This window comes from Podarcis cretensis, assembly GCF_951804945.1.
Source record: "Podarcis cretensis genome assembly, chromosome: 2".
Lineage (NCBI taxonomy): Eukaryota > Metazoa > Chordata > Lepidosauria > Squamata > Lacertidae > Podarcis > Podarcis cretensis.
The window spans coordinates 5,048,162-5,070,479 of NC_137171.1; the positions used below are offsets into that span (position 1 = coordinate 5,048,162).

Sequence of the window (22,318 nt, forward strand, 5' to 3'; positions counted from 1 at the left end):
GAAAATTAGTATAGCTAGCCTGAGAGCTGGTGTAGTAGCCAAGGATGTGAGCCAAGAAGTTCCTGGATTCAAATCTTGTCCCAGTTGCAGACTTGCCAGCTGGCCTTAGGCAAGCAGCTAGATAGGCCTATGCCTGCCTTGCTGATCTACTACTATAGAAGGGTAACGCCAACCTATGCTTAGGAAGGGGTTGTGAAGATTATGGAGAAGAAGACAGAAGCTGCACAGGACACCTCGAGGTTTACTTCTGAGCAAGCTTCCACAGGAGTGGCGTCATCACAAGATTGCCTTGAGCTCCATGGCCCTTGCAATACAGAGCAGTGTGCCATTCATCTATACGGGTTTATTTCTGCCGAGTTCCCTGGGGTTGATTCTCAAGTGAGGGCGCACGGGGTTGCACCTGTCACGATTGTTCTTGTAAAAGCTCCCCCATCCCTCTTCAGGATAAAAGCAGAGCCAGGCGGACGGGGAGAGGCGTTGCAGGGAGAGGGGCTGCTAGTTTACTGGGCGCGGGTCCCAGTAACGGGGGGGGGGCGTGTTTTTGAGCAAGGGGGCGCAGCGATAGGATCGGGCTGCGTCGCCCCTTCTGAGCTGTGGGGCGGCCGCTGAGAGGAGGATGTCGTGAGAAACCCGGAGCTGCTGCCCCCTCCTCCCCGCCGCCCACCTCTCCCGCGCGCGCAGCCAGCCGGGCCCGGCGCTCTCTCCGCAGCCACGTCGCGGTGTTGCTATGGCTATGACCACCATTCCGGCACCGAGCGGGCGCCACGTGACGCGCCCGGCGATGGCTGCTTGGCGGGGAGCGGGGCGCTGAGCGGCGGCGGCGGCGGCGTCAGCAGCAGCAGCAGCAGCAGCAACCCCGCGGCACCTGGGCGCGCCAAAGGCCGCCTCGTCCTCCGCTCGCTCCTCCGCCTTCGCCAGCGCAGCCCGGGCCAAGCTTCCGATGGACGGAGTTGCCTCGCCAGCCTCGGATGCTCCGCTATGGTGGGTGCCGCCGCCGCCGCCGCCGCCGCCCCCGGGGGAGAGGAGAGGGCGGGCGGGCGGGCGGGCGGGCGGGCGCGCGCGGATCCCGCTTGCCCGAGCGCGGCGCTTTTTGCGCGGGGAGCGCGGCGGGTGCGGGGCTGGCGCTGCTGCTGCTGCTGCAGTTGCTGCTTTTTCTCGCTGAAATGAAAACAAGGACGAGAATGTGGTGCACTGAGCGGGCCTCGTCCGCATCTTCGGGCAGCTGCGGCGGCGGCGGCGGCGGCACCTTCCTTGCGTGTAGCCAGCTGGCTTTGCCGCGGGGTGTTGCCTCGAAGGCTTGTTTTGAGGGGAGGCTGGGTGCGCGCGCGCGCGGTTGCCTTGTGTTGTACACACACAGGCGTCGGCGGGGGGGGGGGTTACGGTACCAAATGGGTCCCCTCATCTTTGCGGGGCTTTATGTAACGACGAGCCCATCGCGCTGCCTGCTCGTCTACCTGTCAGGCGTCTCCGGATGGCGGAGGCGGGCAGGGAAAGAGCTTTCTATTCGCCTCCCTCGGCCCCCCCCCCGGGCCAGGCCAGGCGAGGCGGTCTCGGGCCGAGGCAGAACTGGGTCAAGTGAGGATGCAACTTCACTGCCCACCTTTTTTCTCATCCGGCGAAGGTGCGGATCTGGACACATTTGGTCATTCCCTGTTGCGCGTCGCGTTTCAGGTCTTTGGCCCCGAGGGTGGCGGGGAGGGGTCTGGAAAACAGGGCGGGGTGCAGTGGGGTGGGGGGCTCTTTGGAGCTGGGGCGGGGATGTGATGAAGCTCTATTGATGCGCACTCCGGGCCGGGGACGTGTTGAAAAGGAATGGAGAAATAAAACCTTCTTTTCCCAGGCATTCTCTTTCACCCCAACTCCCCCCCCCCGCCCTTCCCCTTTGTTCCGTTTTTATCCCGGTTTCTTCAAGGGAGTGGAGGCTGCTGGGCCTCCTCTTTGATAAACAAGTCCTGGTGAATGGAGGAGGCAGCCTGGTGAGACTGGAAGCTGCACCCAGATTGGGGGGGGGGGGGAATGGATTGATATAAAAATCTCTCTCACCCCCCACATACCCAGGGGCAGGGAGCCATCCTGAAAGGTGATTTTTCCCTCTCACTCCCCAACCCCACCCAATTGCAGTAGCTTTCTTTTCTTCTATTCCCCCCTCCACCCCATGTTTGTTTTCCTTTTTCCTCCATCGCAATGGCAGTGGGCTGGGGCCTTTTATCCTTATTGTACAGGTGAGGCCTGTTGGAATGTAAAGGCCCTGCTGTGCCCAAGGTCACGTAGGTAGAAGTGTCCAGATGCAATAGGGGGCAGGGCTCCTGTACACTTAATGGCTATGCAAAACAACAACAACAACCCCTTTTTAACAAGCATGATTTCTCATCACGACACAGAGGTGAGGAAAGCCATGCATGCTAAAATTCCCCATTCTCAAGTGGCAGAGATATAAAATGAACCCCCCCCCCCTTATAATATTCTTGTAAAGAATCCAGTAAAATGTGGACTAAACAAGGTAACTGTTAAGTGGATTTGTAGCTGGTGGACTGACCAAACCCAAAGAGTAGTAATTAATGGTTCCTTGTCACCCTGGGGAAAAGTGACAAGTGGGGTGCCGCAAGGTTGTGTCCTGGGCCTGTTGTTGTTCAGCACCTTTATACATGTCTTGGATGAAGGAATTGAGATGCTCATCAAATCTGCTCATGACACCAAACTGGGAGGGGTAGCTAAGACAGAAGACAGAATCAGAATTCAAAATGACTTTAACAGATTGGAGAACTGGGCACAAGCTAACAAAATGAATTTCAGTAGGGACAAATGTCAGGTTCTGCACTTAAGCAGGAAGAACCAGATGCACAAATATAGAATGGGGGACACCTGGCTTACTAGTAGTACATGTGAAAAGGTTCTAGGGGTCTTGGTGGACCACAAGCTTAACATGAGTCAACAGTGTGATGCAGCAGCAAAGAAAAGCTAATGCTATTTTAGGTGGCATCAACAGTAGTGTCCAGATCAAGGGAAGTAATAGTACCACTCTATTCTGCCTTGGTCAGGCCACACCTGGAATACTGTTTCCAGTTCTGGAAAGTTAAGAAGGATGTTGACATGTGTCGAGGAGGGCAACCAAGATGCTCAAGGGTCTGGAAACCAAGCCTTATGAGGAAAGGTTGAAGGAGCTGGGTATGCTTAGCCTGGGGGAAAAGCAGACTGAGAGGAGATATGATAGCCATCCTCAAATATCTCAAAGGCTATCACAAAGAAAATGGAGCAAGCTTTTTTTCTCCTGCTCTGGATGGTAGGACTTGAACCAATGGCTTCAAGTTACAAGATAGGAGATTCTGACTAAACATCAGGAAGAACTTTCTGAAGGTAAGAGCTGTTTAACAGTGGAACGGTCTCCCTTGGCAGGTTGTGGACTCTTGGCAGGTTGAGGGCTTTTAAGCAGAGGTTGGATGGTCATATGTCCTGGATGCTTTATATGAGATTCCTGCATTGCAGGGGTTGGACTAGATGACCCTTGGGTCCTTTCCAACTCTATGATTCTAAGATTGGGTCCTTTGCTACTGGACTGCCCTCACTGGCTGTCCCATATTGGCTGGATTAAAGGCTACCTGTGATGTTGCTGTTCACAAAGGGTAAATGCCTTGGCCTCCATACTGATGGTACCAGAAAATAGACATGGAAGATCACCCCACCCCAACTGTTCCCCTGTGATCTTTCAAGGCATATCCAGTATTCCCAAATCCTGTGGTGGTGTTTTCCCCCTACTAAAGATCCAATAATGACTCAGTGAAGCTGTTAGGATTGAGTTAGTAGTGTTTCCTGTATGGTGCCTGGCCTGTGGTGATGGAAAACTGTGTGCCTGGTTGGTTGGTTGGTTGGTTGGTTGTTGTCGTCGTAGTAGAGTTCTCAACTGTTTAGTTGTAGAGTTGAACTCATTATGAGCTGGGTTTGTTTCTTCAAGATCCTTCAAACCACAAGTGGCTGCATAGGCCTACTTGATTTCTGTGTGATCTCGGTGGGTTTTTGTTTTGTTTCCTCAGCTCTAGTGTATTTGGGAAGGGTGGTGTGGTGATCCCTAGTGACCTTGCAGCAGGAAGAGAGTTGGCTCACCATCTCTTGCCCTCATTCCTTCTTGTTTCCCCTTCCCCAATTTGGTCCAGGCAAAAGCTCCATAAAGACTTCCAGGACACGGAAGCTTTGCAGCGCCTGGGATCTTAGCATTTAGGAACATAGGAAGCTGCCTTATACCAAGTCAGACCATTGGCTGCAACCACCAGCCTAGCTCAGTATTGTTGACACTGACAGGCAGGATTTCAGGAGAGTCTCTCAAACACAAGGGGTGGAACCTGGAGCCTTTTTCAGGCAAGGCATGTGCTCTACCACTGAGCTAGAGCCCTCTACAATAAAACTTACTAATTACTTCAGATATTTATAGCCTGCTCTTCATGCCTACAAAGGGATCCAAGAGCGAGTTACAACATTACATCCATGAAAACACCCCCCTTACTTAGGTAGACAGCGCTGCAAGTGAGATTTGTACCTGGTCTACACCTAGAACTGGAAGGTGAGTTGAGCTTGCTACATAGGCAGTTGTTGTAGATTTGTTCAAGCTTTCACAAAATAGGTAGAATGGTGGCTTTTTCTCACAAACCAACTAATGTTCCTGCAAGATTGGCTTTGGAAATGGTGAAGTAAGGCTCTCTTCCAGGCAAAGAAACTTCTGATGAATTGCAGCACCCCCCCCCCCCACACGATGCCACCAAAAGCATTTTCCAGCCCTGTCTGAGGTCATCCAAGAGTCGCACTAGGAAGAGCTCCAGTCAGGATGTCAGTAGACCTCTTCCTCTTCCAGGTCTGCGCTGGGTATTCTACATAGCTCCCAGCAACTCTGTACAGTGATATGACCCTGCCATCATCCTTGGGGATCGGTTTTCAGCTCTGTGGTGGGAATGGGGATCTCCTAACAACTCTCAGTACCCTTAACAAACTCAAGGATACCTTGGGGGAAGCCATTAGGGGCGTCTTACCCATAGAGGCGAGTGGTGCAGGGCGCCAGGGCGCCAAGTTCTGAAGGGCACCAGGGAAGAGGCAGCATTTGGACGCAGCATCTCCCGGCATCAGCTCACCACCCTCGCCTGCCTCCGCCATGCCACACCGAAGCAGCGCTGTGCCCGGAGCCTCCGTCTGCCGTGGCCACCGTGGCACGAAGCGGCCAGCTGAGCCAGGAGGCACAGTTTCCAGCCTCTGCCTCTTCCTCACGGGAGGAGCCACCCTCCAGCCACTGCCCGCCTCCTCCGGCCCCACCGGCAGCACCCACCGTCCTTCCTAAAAAACTCTTGGAAATGGGGGGGGGCTACCGGCGCCAGAGGGAGCTTTGCACCACGGCGCCAGATATGCTTAAGACGACCCTGGAAGCCATGACTGTTTAAAGTGGAGCAATACTGATTTAAATGTATAGTGCAGATGAGGCAATAATAATGTAATAGAATGGGGCAGTACTGATGTACAGTGGTGCCTCGCAAGACGAAAAGAATCCGTTCCGCGAGTCTCTTCGTCTAGCGGTTTTTTCGTCTTGCGAAGCAAGCCCATTGACGGCTTAGCGGATTAGCACTATTAGCAGTTTAGCGGCTTTTAGCGGCTTATCGGCTTAGCAAAAGGGGGGGGGGAGAGAAGGAAAAAAAACCAGCAGGAACTCGCAAGACATTTTCGTCTTGCGAAGCAAGCCCATAGGAAATTCGTTTTGCGAAGCACCTCCAAAACAGAAAACACTTTCGTCCAGCGAGTTTTCCATCTTGCGAGGCATTCGTCTTGCGGGGCACCACTGTAATTGGGAGAAGGCTCTTAAGTGATTATTTTAATGGTCTCTGGTAGCAGAACAGGCAAGGATGCCTTAGAATGAGCATTCAAAACCAGCTTCTGGGCTACAGATAGTCCTAATCTAACCACTAGCCCATCTTAAGCTTTGTTCTTTGGGTGTGGAAGGAAGAGCTGTGGCCAGTACATGATGGTAAGGGCAAGTTCTCCACAACACACACACACACACACTGTGGCACCTTTATTCCTTATTGTAATGCTTTTTTTGCATTTGCAGTTTAAAATGGTGTCACTAGCTCATTTAATATCACACAGAAGTCAGAATATATATGTTGTAGTGAAATAAGAATAAAACTATTGCATAAATTCTAAATTTGAACTCGTGCTCTGAAGACAAGAACTTCTTCATCCCAAAAGGCTCAGTGAAACAATCCTTTATTAGGCCGAATTTTACAAATCACTAAAGCTGCAATCTTGTACACACAAGCAACTAACTCTCATTGAACTTCATAAGCAGTGTAAGGCTGCAATCCTGTAACCCTCTTAGTTGAGGGTGTTACCTACCCCTTTAAACTCTCTGGTAGACAAAGACAGGATTGCACTTCAAGTGCAGAGGCAGATGCTGATCTGCCCTAATCCTTTCCAGTGCAATCCTGTGCATGGCTGAGTTCTGCGTGGTTTACTTCCAGGTAAGTGTACCTAGGATTGCGCCCAAAAGCAAAATGGAAATGCCCGGCTAATGTGATGCAAAACGGCAATCTTAAAACTCACCAGGTAGTGAGACACATTGAACTCAGGAGGATTTGCTTCTTGGCAGCAAACAGGCAAAACGAAAAGGTTTTTGGGGCTATTGAAGGTGAAGGCCTTGTCTCAGGATCGAGGAAGCGCTTGCCCGGGCGCGCTGCGCTCGGGCGCAAGAAGAGAAGCTCGTCCGCGGCAGCTAAAAATATCGCGCAATTTCCCTCTCGGCGCAGCCGCGACCTAACCCGCCCCCTTCTTTCCCTTTGCAGTTTCTGATTCGCAGCTCAGCTGAACTCCCACATCCGGCTGGTCCTCGCGCTCAGCCTCTCCCATGGGCTCGCCAGGTACGGTGCTGCGGTCTCCGGCGCGGGGGAAGGAAACCCATCTCTCCCTCTCTCCCTCCCTCTCTCTCTCTCTCTCTCTCTCTCTCCCCCCCCTCTCTCTCCCTCTCTCTCCCCCCCCTCTCCCTCCCCCTCTCCCTCCTGTGCTCTTGGGGTTCTTTTGTGTCCCACGGACGTGAATTCCACATCCTCCCATTAGCTCCAAAGGCCCCTTGACTCTGCCATCGTCGCCCGTAGGGGTGCATCCTTCTGCCTGAGGCCTCGACGCGAAAGCACCCCTCTTCTTTCTGGGTAACTCCGGAGAAGGGTCCAAATCAATTGCCGCTTAGTGTCAGGGCAAAGGTGATGGTGTCCTCTCTTTGGGGTGCTATGAGCCTAATCCTCTGCATGCCAGATTAGGAAGCTTTCTTTTCCACCCTGAGAGAAGCCCCCCCCCCCCCAATTAACAAAGGAAAGCGGCAGGTAAGTTGCATGTGTGTCCAAGGGGTAAACTGGCAGGAGTGGCATTCCAGAATCCCTTAGTTAGGACTAATGGAACTTTCACGAAATAGTGAGCAAGTTTTTGGGGCCACTAGAATAATTCACTGGGCTGAACGTTAAGCAAGGCAGGGGTAGGGGTTGGGGGAAACTGGCTTCGTTTTGGAGTAATAATGATTGCATTGGTCAAAATTGGTTGTATAGTCTTGGAGTGTATAGTACATGGGTATAAAGATTGCCTGAACATCAAAATTTAACACTATACCACTGCTGCGTGGTTCTGAGCACATTTGTGTGTGTGTGTGTGTGTGTGTGTGTGTGAATGAGAGAGAGAGAGAGAAGGCAACAGGCAGACTTGCTATTTTCCCTCTAAACTTTGGGAAGGTAACTGTGCACATCTCCCATGTGGCACATTCCCCCCCCCCGCGCGCTTTTAGAGGGCAATGTGCTCTTCTTCATATCTCAGACATTGCTACAAGAGTTGGCAACCTGTAGCCCTCCAGATGCCATTGGGCTCCCAACTCCCACCAGCCCCATCCAGTATGGTCAATGGTCAGGGTTGATGGGAAATGGAGACCAGTAACATCTGGAGGGCCACGACCAGTGGCCCATCTCTAACCTCCTGGTCATGCCAAAGAGGTGTATCTTGAGTCTAGTTGGATGAAGGTGGCTGATTATTCTAACACAGCCTTTGCCAGCCTTGTGCCCTGCAGATGTTTTGGACTGTAACTTCTACCAACTGCTGCTAGATGGGCTGGCTGGGGGCTGGTGGAAGTTGTAGTCCATAACATCTGCAGGGCACAAGGCTGGCAAAGTCTGCTTGAACAGGTTAATTTATTGTGAGTGTGTATTTGTCTGGGAACAAAAGTTGAGTTCTGCTGTTGGTTCTGGGGTTTCAGTCTGCCTAGGAACTGTTTTTAATGCCCAGTTTTGAGAGTGTGGGGGTGGTGATGGTGATTTTTAAAAAGGTTTGCTTGGAGGCATTAAAATGAAAACCAAAAACTCCAAAGTGCAGAAGAAAATGGGGCGGTGGAGCAGAACGTATAACTAAAATTAATTTATTGATTCATTTTAAATGTAAAGCCCAGATGCAGTGACCACCAGCTGGATAGGGGCCACTGTGTACAAAGAAGACCGCTGCAAATCATAGACGCTGGTCATAATGTTTCACACTTGTCACAATTCTGTTGCAATTTCACCAGAGTTTTGTTAATCCTTGCTTTAATGACTGCCTTGCCAGCTGATTATTACTCTCCATGTATTTTACATGGCATTCTTAACTGTATGTTATTCTGAGAATTTCTATGCCACTCTTCAGAAAAGCAGGGGGGAACGCCATCAACCTCGGGGTGGCATACAATAAAATCACAGGGTCCTTTATCCCATTCTTCCTGAAAACAGCTATCTGTAATTGAACATTTATTCACTTTAAAAAAAAAAAGGTGGGGAAATGGACAAGGGTAATCCTAATTCAGGGGTCAGTAAACGTTTTCAGCAGGGGGCCAGTCCACTGTCCCTCAGACCTTTTGGGGGAAATAAACGAATCCCTATGCCCCATAAATAACCCAGAGATGCATTTTAAATAAAAGCACACATTCTACTCATGTAAAAACACCAGGCAGGCCCCACAAATAGCCCAGAGATGCATTTCAAATAAAAGGACACATTCTACTCATGTAAAAACACGTTGATTCCCAAACTGTCCGTGGGCCGGATTGAGAAAGCGATTGGGCCGTATCCGGCCCCTGGGCTTTAGTTTGCCTACCCATGTCCTAATTGAACACAGCCTTAACAAGGCTAGGTTTGGACTTACTCTGAAAGGGAAGGGAATTCTCAGTGGTACAGTTAAATCATTTCAGACTCCGGGCTTGTAGCCCCCAGTCTGGGTTTAATGATCTGGAGGAGAGGGGATGGCAAGGTGTAATACTTACATTTTAAAGTTTATTCAGTAAGCAAACCCTCTGCATGGGGGGGGGGGGTGGCCTTCCTACCTGTTCTCCTGAGTGGAGCCCTGGTCTTTTGCCCAATGGCCCTGCCTTGAGGGCACCACTTGCCACTGCCCAAGACACACCCAGTGAACTTGTGTCCGATTCTGGAGATTGTTAGACTCCCAGGCACCAAAATTCCATTGTAACCCCATCAGGCCCAGGAAGAATAGGGGATGCCTAGGGCAAATGGCAGTGGAGGCAGATTTAGCAAGGGCACCGGGGAAGCCACTTCTCTGCTATTCGGCTTTGACTGTGTTAGGTAATTCAGGGGCAGGCTCCACCATGCATGGCTTCTGTGCTTAGAACAGAAGTCCTGGGCCAAGGGACTACATAAGATGAGCCTGCCTAGATCAGATTGATGTGGTCAAGCATTTGGCTCTCACAGTAGCCAACCAAATACCTATGGGAGGCCGGCAAGCAGGATAGCACACTTTCCACACATCATAACAGAAACAGCTTCAGGGGCAGTTTTATTTTGCTTCTTATATTCTGGGAAATGACAAATGCAATGTCCTCTGGCCACTTACCTCTTTCCTCCAGCATGCATAGTAGGTATTTGATGGCTGCCTAATTTTAGTTAAGTTTTGTCTATTATTCAGGGTCATTCTCTTTGATACTTGCGGCTGTTATTTATTAATTTGTGGATCACCTTCCACATGCATTTCTCAAGGCACCACATCGCAAAAAGAACAGAGTGTAGGTTTCAAAACATCACAGAATGAACATTTAGGCAGAGGCCTTTTTGCTTAGCTTGTTGAAACAAAAATAGTTTCAATTTTTTCCAGAAAGTACAGCTAGTGGGCACCTGTTGTGTCTTGTCAGGAATACTTTCCCACAGAACAGAGGCAGCCACATTTAGTAGTAACTCTTCTGAGTTCCATTGGAGCAGGCTTCTGATATCTGATGTGGGGAGCTTGAAGGAAAAACTCCCCTGTGGAACTCGTGACTTACTGGGTATGTAAGAGATAAGGCAGTCTCTCGAGTAACGGGGTTGATCTGGATGAAACAATAAAGCGACCTCTGTCTTATCACATACTAAGGGCAGTTATGTCTAAGATGCCTGGCTACCCCAGGGTGCCCTGTGAGAATTGTACTGGAGAAATCAGTGAAAGACATCAAAACAACAATTAAAAACAACAAATTATGCTGACATTATAGAAAGATAGGGAACAACTCCACAATGTCAAACATTTGAAAAGCAGCATTTTATACACTTGAAAAAGCAAACTTTTTGCAGGTGTTCTTTCAGTGATAACTTAATAAATAAATAAATAAATAAATACAACCATAACCCCATTTCCAGATGTTTCAAAAACAGTTTATAAGAGAACAAGCCGAACTTTTTGAAGATGTCTTTTGAATAAATATGCTTGGGGTTGTAATATACTTTGGCTATTAAGAGCTGGGTATATTCCACCTCGGCGGGGTGCGCTCCCGCTGCTCGGTCCCAGCGCCTGCCAACCTAGCAGTTCGAAAGCACCTCCGGGTGCAAGTAGATAAATAGGGACCGCTTACCAGCGGGAAGGTAAATGGCGTTTCCGTGTGCGGCTCTGGCTCACCAGAGCAGCGATGTCACGCTGGCCACGTGACCCGGAAGTGTCTCCGGACAGCGCTGGCCCCTGGCCTCTTAAGTGAGATGGGTGCACAACCCCAGAGTCTGTCAAGACTGGCCCCTACGGGCAGGGGTACCTTTACCTTTATATTCCACCTCCTCTGTCCTGTTAGGCTGTCTCTCCAAGATGATGTCTCTCAAAAGGCTTTGAAATCTTTTTACTAATCTTTTATTCCTCATGGATTGCTGGTGGGTTCTAATTACCCAGTAATGCTCTGCTTCAGCTTGCCAAATGCCCCTTAAAGGAGCTTGGGAGTAGATAGTATAGATTTATTTTGAAAGGCTTGTTGGCCATTTCAGAACAAGATCATAATGGATGTCCTCTATTTCAAAACCCTGCAGTCTTTATAGTTTAATAGTTGAATGCATGGGACAATGTCCACTTGCACAGTGGGGTACTCCCCCCCCCCACCTCCACACCACCAAAATGTGCTCTGGAGGGTTGGGGGGAACCCCTAGAACAGGTTTCGGCAGTGCACTTGGGAAGGAGAGAGGGGGCAGAGTCCTGTTGCACCAGTGGCTCTCGTTCCATGCATGCATACCCCACTCAGCACTACATTGAATTCCACCCTTTGTCCTAAAGTCAGGAGGAAAGCCATGCCTTATTGTGCAGCTGATGTTTAAACATTTGATTGCTTTCCACACTAATTGACTAGAAGGAAGTTGCAGTGTGGGAACGGCTGGTCACTTGCCACAATGTGGAAGTGCTCTGTGCATGACTCAGTATCCAGGGAAGACCCACAGCTTTGCATGGGGAAGACATCCTATTCAATCCCTCCTGGCATTTCCACTTAAAATATAACCTGGAAGCAGACAGGCCTCTGCTTAAGACCCTGTAGAGCTGTTTGTCAGCCGGGCGGTGCAAGGCCAGATGGCAAAGAGTGTGACCTTGTGAAAGGCAGCTCCCTGTGTTTGTTATGTCTCTTACCCTGCATCTTCATGGACTCAGAGAAATCAGGGTGGGGTGATAGGAAGGACAGCAACACTGTGCAGCTGTAGGCTGGTCTTGAAACAAACAAAATCCAGGCAATCCACTATAGCTGTAACCACTTAAATCAGGGATGGGGAGCCTGCAGGCCTCAGACAATACTCGACTCCGAAATCCCATCATCCCTGACCACTGGCCATGCTGGCTAGGAATGATGCAAACTGAAGCCCAACAAGAACGTGTGTAGGTTGCCCCCCCCCGGGGGGGGGGGAGGCTAAGTCTTCTGTCAGGGCAGAACTGCACATGATGCACACATTCATCCCTTTCCTCTCCCCACCCGCTTCATAATAGTAAAACGAGCTGTTAAAATCCTGGGTTCCCCCAACCTAGTTAGATTTCTGATTATTCAAACATTCTGGGAGTGCTTGACACAGGGTTGTATTAAGATGGGATTAGGTAGCACGGATGTGTTGAATCAGAACAAAGACGAAGGGATTTTGAATATCTGGGGGTCTGCTAATGGTTTCTAGTATATGTCATGCTCAGCAAAACCAAAAAAACTTTTATCAGAGCAGACCAATAACAGCCTTCAAGGCCTGACCAGCTTTGTTCCGATGATGAGAAGGGCTGAATGTGAGTGTCTGGTTGTCTTTAATCCTGCCTGGAGCCACTTTCTGCAGCTCTGATGACTCTCTTCTTCCTTTCCCTCTCTCTCTTCAGTATCGTTTGTTTTATCCAGGATGGCCGCTTGCGGAGGCACCACCAAGAATAGGCTCACGGTAAATAAACACGTCTGGGACTTCTTGACCAAGGAAAGCCCAGCCAAGCTGGTTAAGCTGAAGGAGGAGAACAAGGTCGGCATCTTGATCGATGGCGAGACCTCCGAGATCTATGTGCTGCAGATCACCCTGCCGGCCCACGGGCCAAGCAACGGCCTCTACCTGGCCCGCAAAGCCCTCAAGGCGCTGCTCAAGGAGACGGAGAAGGAGCTGAAGAAGGCCCAGCGCCAGAGCGAGCTGATGGGCTGCATGGCCTTAATGGAGAAGAGCCGAGAGCACGGCGCTGTGGAGCTCCACCGCCGAGGGGCTGCGTTGATATCCAGAGGGCAGCAGACCTCCGGGTCCAGAGTGGTCAGCGGCAGTGGAGGTGTGGCCAGCTGCTCGCGGGGAGGGGAGGAGGAACAGGACAGCCAGTGCCCCATCTGTTTGGGGGAGATCCAGAACATTAAGACTCTGGAGAAGTGCAAGCACTCCTTTTGCGAGGACTGCATCACTCGGGCCTTGCAAGTCAAGAAAGCCTGCCCTATGTGTGGGCGTTTCTATGGGCAACTGGTGGGCAACCAGCCGGAGAACGGGCGCATGCTGGTCTCCAAGGACTCAAGCCTGCTCCTCCCTGGCTATGAGAAATATGGCACCATCATCATCCAGTATGTCTTCCCACCTGGCATACAAGGAGTAAGTAGGGTTGATCTCTCTACCTGTATTCATGGCTGTTGTTGTGAGGGTCTGGGAAGTGTTGTCAAGGGGCGCATTCACTGCACTGAGACACATTGTGGCACATGCGGTGGAGGAGAGGGCACCTAGTGTCAGTGCAAGGGGCATGTTTTGTTCCCCCAACAGCGGTACCCCCACATACACTGTTTATATATATATATATATATCCTCATAAGTGAGTTGACTTTTGTGGGTCATGCTAAAAGGGGTTTCTGAGAAGCACCATTGGGATGGGAATCTAAACCTGTTCCTGGTTGCCCCCTTGTTACTCGGAAGAAGGCAGCTTTGCCCCCCAACCAGCAATACTGTTTGCAGCCTTACTTTGCTCTATAGAACTTGATGGCAATTGGCAATCTGCTTCTGTCTGTGCTGCCCCCCATCCCACACACTTAATATTTCTTGACTGCAGTCCTGTGCACAGTCACATGGGAATGAGCCCTGCTAAATTCTGTGTAAACTTGCATAGGATTAGTCACCTATTATCATTGTCTGAATGGGAGAGCAAGGCCAAACTCACTGGCTCTCTCGTCCAGTGTTGTGTTGGCTGCCAGCCCAGCCTCCCTGCTGTCCTCGTATTGTGTCTAAAGTGGGGAGCCTGCTGCATTCGCGTGGGCACAATTTAAGCCCCTGATTGCTCAGACTCCTAAATCCCACAAGGGCACACAGAGCAGGCTTTCTGCTTCTGATTTCCCTAATCAATGCGTGGATTGTGACGGGGCGTCATCCGCACTCTACATTTAAAGCAGTGTCATGCCACTTTCAACAGTCATGGCTTCCTGCAAGGACTTCTGGGAGCTGTCGTTTGTTAATGGTGCTGAGACCAGTATTCCCCTCAGGGAGCTAAAATCTCCACAGAGTTCCCTCTTCAAGTGTTTGTTAAGCCACTCTGGAAATTGCAGCTCAGTGAGGGGGATAGGGGTTGCCTAACAAACTACAGTTCCCAGGATACTTTAGGGGAACCCATAACTGTTTAAAGTGACATGATTCTGCTTTAATTGTATAGTTCAAGTGGGGCCAGAGTGGGAACCGCCAGCAAGCACAGCCGTGCATTCCTCTTCACACTGGGGACAATTGTAGGTGCTACTAACATGCAAAAAGGGCTATAGTGACAGGATTCCCTCTTCCTGGTGACTCTTAGTTCTGTGGGAGCTGGAGTGATAGGAAAATTCAGGGTGTAGAGACAACATGAGGATTTGAGAGGAGCCTCGAAGCTGGACATTGGAAGGGGATGGGGAGTTTGTTCAATTTCTGTATCGCCAGGGGTAGAGAACCTGTGGCTTACCATCATGTCTGACTGTTGGCCATGCTGCCTGGCTTGGTGGGAATCAAACGACGTTTGAAGAGCCATAGTTTTGTCCTGGGAGGTGGGGCTCAGTTGTGAAGAAAAACCTTTGAGTGGGTTGCATGTAGATTGAAGGTGAATGGTGTCTTCTCCTTCCTGGAGGGGAGCTGGGAACATAGGGTACAGCAGTGTTTCTCAACCAGGGGCCATATGGCCCCCTGGGGGCCCCAGGATATTCCAAGGGGCCCCAGGTGAAAATATTGTAAAGGGAGGGCCATTGCACAAGACTAGGGGGCTACAGAGGGAAGTGAAGAAAAAAGAGAAGTGACCGAGAAAAGAAAACAGAAAAGAAAAAAGAAAGCAGAGAAGGAGAGTGAAGAGAGAAGTGACCGTGCTTCCCAGTGGATGGATTGCCAAAGTAAGTGCATGTGGCGATCCAGCCAGCGAAAGTAACTTTCAGTCAAGAAAAACACCATTTTGGGATAAAGAGTACAATTTCTAAAAAGTTTCCACAGCTTTGGGATAAAGCAAAATGGTTTTTCTTTTTTTCTTTTTTCTTAAAAAAAAAATTTAACCACACAAATATTTTATTATTAAAATAATTCAACATTAATACATACATATTACAAATATACAAACATACATTTCATACAATCCTTAAAAATATTCATACATACCCACACTCAATCCCACAGATACTTCCTTTTCCAAAATGGTTTTTCATGGCATTTCCTACTTTGTATTTGGTAGAATCTGGTGTGTGGAATTTCGTGAGTCTGCCCGAGGACATGTCTATAAACCTTAAAAATTTATATTTTATTGAGCTTTCACAGTGTCTTCTCTTCAGGTTCCCAGTATGCAAATGGAAGCTCTGTTATTAGCAGCTGTTGTGTTTGCTACTGGAATAAAAATGCTTGTTGCAGTCAATGGAGGATAATATAATAAAGTCCCAGAGTTGGACAGGTGATTTTGGACTATGGACTTAATGGTCACACCATCCACAGAGTGGAGCCTCTTTTAGATGGTAAAGGTAAAGGTACCCCTGCCCGTACGGGCCAGCGCTGGCCCCTGGCCTCTTAAGTGAGATGGGCGCACAACCCCAGAGTCTTTTAGATGGTAGTGTGTGTTTATTCACTTGTTCCCAAATGTGACTGCTGCATTTGTGGGCCTTCCTATTGGCTCTGCTAAGTGGCTCCTGCTGGCACCAATATAAAGTCATTTTTAATGGTATATGTTCAAGGTATAGTTTTTCCCCTTGCATTATTTCTGTCGATCCCAATGAACTCTCTTGATGGTATGTAGAATGCAAATGTGTATTCATTGAACTTTGGAAAATGTGCCAAGTAGTGTTTTTCTATTGCCAACCAATTAATTGTTGTTCATTGCATTTATATTCCACCCTTCCTCAAAGGGACTTATATCCTCACAACAGCCCTGTGAGGTAGGAGTGGGCCTGAGAGATGGTGACGGGTAAAGAGTCTCCTCTCAGTGGGCTGCATGGCTAAGGGGAGGAGCCGGAGACCAAAGCTGGAGGTTCAGTCTGCCACATCCTCCTCGCTCTCATTCTGTGTGACTGTTCAGCTGCCCTGATCTTAATTACCGTATTTTTCGCCCTATAGGGCGCACCGGCACATAGGGTGCACCTAGTTTTTTGGGGGGAGAATAAAGAAGAAAAAAATTATTCCCCCCCCCCCCAGGCCCAAGCTTCCCCTCTCTCCAGCCCCCAGAACAGGCTGCTGTCCGCAAGCCTTGGGAGCCCGGCAGGAAGTCGCGCCGGGCTCACAAGGCTTGCGGATAGCTTCCTGAAGCCTGGAGAGCGAGAGGGGTCGGTGCGCACCAACCCCTCTTGCTTTCCAGGCTTCAGCGAAAGCCTGCATTCGCCCCATAGGACGCACACACATATCCCCTTCATTTTTGGAGGGGGAAAAGTGCGTCCTATAGGGCGAAAAATACGGTACATGCACCTGGTCCCATGCGCATCCCGACGCATTCATGGAGTGCTGCATTGTAGCAGAGAATGAAATCCTGCTTTGAAAGTGATAAATAGCCCATGTTTTGGTCTGCCCTCTTGCTCCCCAAAAAATCTGGTAGAAGATTTAAAATGGCAGCTGAGGTGTGTCATTTTCCCTCCTGCTGCTGCCTTCAGGAATCCCGAAAATCTTAGATTTCTGCAGAGGACCAAGAGGCCTCAGTGGAAGCAGGGTGATCTAAACCATGGTCAGCAGGCTCAGTATTAGAGCAGGCACTTGTCCCTGGCTTCCCAGCCCTTCCAGTTCACCAACCTTCTTAGGTTAACAATGGATTCTCCTTGCCATGCCTGGCTCACCTTTTGCAGGTGGAGCACCCCAACCCTGGCGTCCGCTACCCAGGCACCACTCGTGTGGCCTACCTGCCCGACTGCCCCGAAGGCAACAAGGTGCTGGCGCTGTTCCGCAAGGCCTTTGACCAACGCCTCACTTTCACCATCGGCACCTCCATGACCACAGGCCGAGCCAACGTCATCACCTGGAACGACATCCATCACAAAACCAACTGCACCGGTGGACCGCAGCTGTAAGGACCTGCCATGGAGTTGTGGGGTGGGAGAGAGGGAGGGGGAATAAGTATGGGGGCAATGAAGGTTGGGTCACCAAGGGTAGGTGAGTACTTTAGAGGCTGTTTGGAAAAGGGTTAAGGTTCTCAGCAAGCTACTCCAAGAACCAGAACCATGGGGTTTAAGAGACATTACAGAGTCCTCAGGAAGCTGGCAGCAATAACCAAGAGCTTTCTCTGGCTCCATTAACATTCATCTTCTGTCACATGACCACTCTGGGACCCTTTTACTCAAGTTCCAGATGCGTAGTTGGTTTTCCTGAACCCCAGGGAAAGACGGATGGGAGGTTGCCCAGGAGGCTGAGTTTTTGCCCCTGATATGCTAATTTTCTCTGGGCAGTGAGTCCTCCCCACCCCCTCCCCCTCCCCAGTTCCCCATGCTCAGTCAGAAGTGGAAAATCTGGAAAATCACTGACCTAAGTGGTAAAACACAGCTAAATTGTCAGGGCCTTGAAATAAGTTTATGACATTTGATCTCCGTTTCCTACCAGGTTTGGCTACCCTGATCCTACATACCTTGCTCGGGTGCAAGAGGAACTGCGGGCCAAGGGCATCACCAATGACTGATCTTGCTCCCTGCCACTGTGTCTCCAGGAATGGTGTGTTGTTTCTGCCTGGTCCAGCAGTTGTGGAGAAAGCGTCCTCATCTCTCGGAGCAAACCGTCTCACAGTGTGATCTTGACCCAGGATGCAAAGTGCTGGGCATTCTGAGATGACATTTTGAATGGAATTTCTTGCTGGAAGGAGTTGGGAACAGAGGCATGGGGAAGGCTGTGTTAGAGACCTGCATTTGAATTGGCTGGGTTAGAAAGTTCAAGTCAATCTGCACATTACACAGAATGAGTGAGTTGGTAGAGTCCTGGACTGTACCACTTCAGAATGCTTGCAGGGAGGGCTTTTGTTTTTATTTGATGACAATATGTTGTGTGGGTTTAAATAACATTAATAATAACAAACTCCATATCCAGGCATGTAATAAACAAGCATGTCAGGAAGAGAGCTACAGCAAATCTTTCCCCCTGATGTGCTAGACTGCTGCATTTATTTGTTTAGAAGAATTTATACTGCTTAATCAAAACTCTCCTAAGTGGTGTACACAAACAGTGTGAAATAATTATCAGTGATATACAGATAAAATTAGCATAAATTTAAAAACAAATACAACTAAATTATATGTTGGGATAGGCTTGCTGCTTTTAAAAGGTGTTTAAAGCAGTGTAATGGCGGTGCTCGCCTAACGTTAAGACAAGCAGGTTTGTTGGTTGTCTTACATGGGAGAGCATTCACAAATAAGATCCCCACTGGCAGCTGCAACCTGTAGTAACACAGTCCAGAATTCTACCACTGCATCTTGCATCATAGTAATTTCATTCCTTGGACCAAAATAGATGGGATGAAGGGCCCATAATGTTTTTGGGTTTGCTCCTGTGTTTGGACCATTCACATTTCAAGAGGGGGGTTGTTTGTTTGTTTGTTTGTTTGTTTACTTACATCAAAGAGAGCATGCTGATGAGAAGAGCCAAGCCTTTCCTGCCTCATGCTTCAGGCATTTTTTACTTCAGCCAGGGTTGATTCTGGTAATAACAGCCAGGCTGGAAGAAGAACTTCAGGGAGCTTAGCCACAGATCACAGTAGGGTTCTGCTATGGGGGGACGACGACTGCCCCCCATCAAGTAAATAAATAAAAATACTTAACTAGCTGACCAGTCGTGCCACAGATAGCTCAGTTCTGCCCTCCCCCCCAACATAAATCCTGGCTACACACACAGTTTCTGCTCTGCTGCACACCATCTGTGTGTCCTTGTTGATATTAAAATTAGACCTCTGCAGCCCTCTTTCTATCATGTTGGCCTTTAGTAGGTTTGGGAGGAAAACTGGTGTGAGGAAGGCACACCCATGAAAATTAGAGTGAACTGAGAGCAGTATAGCCAGAGAAAGCAAGCAAAGGAGCACAGTGTGTATATCTTTTTGAGAAAAATCAGTGGCTTACCCAGAGTGTCCGTGGCAGATGTTGGATTTTAAATCCAGATCTCCCACCTGTGAGGACATTGTTATATCCTCTAGATCACACTGGATCTCATGTTCCTACTATGGGCAAGGGATAGGGTTCTGTTCTTCCCATGAGGATGCCAAAATAAGGCCAAAATCCTCTCTGCACCTTCATTCCATTCCCTCTGTGCCCTCTAGCTCGCTCGCAGAACTTTTAACACTTTTGGGACTGCCTATTAGAATAAAATTAAACAAAATGCACTTGTAGAATTTGTATCATTTGGGCGCAGAATGTATAGTCCCTGGGGTTTGGCTTGGAGTGAGTAGGAAGCAGAATTAGCATGGATTTGTTTTGGGTAACTGATCAAGGCTGGAGAAAGAGGCCTATGTGCTGGGACCTTTCGTACACAGCCTCTTGTTCCTTTCAAACCCCTCACTAGTCAGCGAGCGGCTCTGGCATCTTGGCACCCGACCCACCACCCATCATTCCTTGTGCTGCTATCTCCAGGATCGGCATCAACCCCAACTTGGTGGAACTTTCTGGAAACATTGGGACTGTCCTTTCATGTCGACGTAGAAAGCAGCGGCTCCTCGACTCTCGGCACAGGCGACATGCCCACCGGCCTTGTGGAGAGGATGGGTGGCAACGTTTGTGGACCATGCCTTGTGTATATATATATACATATATACCTTCTGTGCTGGCATATCAGCTGTTGTGTAATTAATCCAACCAAGTCCTGTTTGGGACAAATCGTGTCGTTTGGGACTTGGCCAGGCCTGTTGGCTGGCCTGTACGCTCTGGACTTTGGCGCCTACCTGTTGTTGAGTGTTTGCGGGAGGGTGGGGGACATCTCTTGGCTAAAGGTGAGCCTGTCGCCTCTGGCAGAGACAAATTCCAAGTCTGTCTCCTACGGGTGAGAGCTCCCCTCAGATGCGCAGTTTGGACAGTGGGGCTTTCTTTGCTGTTTTAAAGAGTTACCTGAAAATACGACACTTGTTCTCTTGATCTTTTCTGAAATTATGTGTTGTGGTTGTGCTTGTGTTTATTATTATTTTGATAAGGGGGTGGCATTTCCCCCCTTCAGCCTCACTAATAAGTCTGCAAGGACCCACAGTGCTTCTTACCCTGCCTACCTACACTTCTTTATTATTTAATTACTGCCCTTCACCACGGTGACTTAGATTCTCAAACAATGTAATGTACAGTCTGATAGACATAACAGAAACAGGGAGGGCAGATGGGGAAGGGCAGTTGCAGGTATCAATTCTTGAATAACATCACATTGATAGAACAATCACAGAGGGAGGCAGTTCTGGGAGGGACCCAAACTACAGTCCTAAGTAAGCTGATGGAGAATGGGCCTTGCCCTATTGCCTCTCATATCTGATATAGCAGCAGCTTTTAAGCAAGAACTGGTTCTTTCTCAGTTTTCAAAACGTTCCTTGCTTGTTCAGCTGGAGACGATTCTTACTATTGGTGACCATGTGAGTGGCTGTATACAAGCTAGCTTTTACATTTATTTCCAAAATAAGATCTCAACCACAGAATTGATGAAGGGGGGGATGTTGCAAGGAAATTTAATTTTTCAATATTTTTTTTAAAAAAATTTCAAAATCAGGTATTTCTCACCTTAAATTTTCTTTTTCCTTCAGTATCGCAGCACCTTACATGTTATCAGCTCTTGGGGGGGGAGTATCTTAACAGTGTGGTGTAGTGGTTAAGAGCAGTACTCTCGTAATCTGGTGAACTGGGTTCGCTTCCCCGCTCCTCCACATGCAGCTGCTGAGTGACCTTGGGCCAGTCCTACTTCTCTGAAGTCTCTCAGCCCCACTCACCTCACAGAGTGTTTGTTGTGGGGGAGGAAGGGAAAAGAGAATGTTAGCTGCTTTGAGATTCCTTCGGGTAGTGATAAAGCGGGATATCAAATTCAAACTCCTCTTCTTCTTCTTCTTCACAACATAGCATTCTTATGAATGCTTAAAACAGAGACATCACACCTCCAGAAGTTGCTGGGCTCTTGACACCCATCATCTCTAACCATTTGACATGCTGGTTGGGCTGATGGCAGCTGGAGTCCATCACCATCTGGAGGGCCATAGGTTGCCCACCCCTGACTTAAAGCCTCATTGAAAAGGATTAAACATGACACCAGATCAAACTACATGTCTCATGCAAGGGAGGGAGCAGCAAGCAAAAAATGGAAGCAATTTTTAATAAAAGAATTGTTGGTGGAGGAGGGGAGGCTTTGTGTGAATAGCTTATTGCCAGATGAGAACCTTCAAAAATCCTCCATATTCTGGAGTTGTAAAGCTGGTTGTAGGGCATTTTAAAAAACAGCAAAGCAAGACTTAAAAGACCTAGCTATTTGGATATGAGGCACAATGTTGTTTCTTTTATTGCACATGGAATATATTTGGCACAATTTGGATCCCTGCAAGTATCTGCTTCTTGCCTTAAAAAAACAGTAACTAAAAACTCTAGCTCCTGGGATAAGTTTCAGCATATTGTCTGCACTCCCCGCCCCTTACTGGCTTGTTGCTGAATGTGCACTCAGATGGCATGTGAAATTCCTATGTGGCCTGCAAAGCTTTGTTGTGTTAAGTTTCTGTTAATTAACCACTGTTTCTAAACCACTGAGCCTCTTGGGCTTGCTGATCGGAAGGTTGGAATCTGCTCCATGGGGTGAGCTCCCTTTGCTCAGTCCCAGCTTCTGCCAACCTTCAAAGCACACCGGTGCAATTAGATAGATAGGTACCACTGTGGCGGGAAGCTAAATGGCATTCCCGTGCGCTCTGGCTTCTGTCACCAGGTTCCATTGCACCAGAAGCAGTTTAGTCATGCTGGCCACATGACCTGGAAATCTGTCTGTGGACAAATGTCGGCTCCCTCAGCCTGAAAAGATGAACACTGCACCCCATAGTCGCCTTTGACTGGACTTAACCATCCAGGGGTCCTTTACCTTTTACCTTGCATGTTCCTCAGGTGCCAGGGTGACCTGTCCAATTCCACACAGCTCAGGGTAGCTGTGCCATGATCTCCCTAGCTTACTCCCAGGTAAGTGTGCACAGGATT

General features: G+C 49.0%; 1 protein-coding gene across 1 annotated transcript; it reads left to right on the top strand.

The window, feature by feature from the left end:
• Positions 1-870: 870 nt before the first annotated feature.
• DTX3 (deltex E3 ubiquitin ligase 3) lies at positions 871-20,233 on the top strand. Its single transcript, XM_079966846.1, is given in 8 exon segments — positions 871-981; positions 6,813-6,887; positions 12,610-12,924; positions 12,927-12,980; positions 12,983-13,062; positions 13,065-13,343; positions 17,000-17,217; positions 17,748-20,233. Coding segments are annotated over 7 exon segments (1,035 nt in total). The 5' UTR covers positions 871-981; positions 6,813-6,874; the 3' UTR covers positions 17,824-20,233.
• Positions 20,234-22,318: the final 2,085 nt, after the last annotated feature.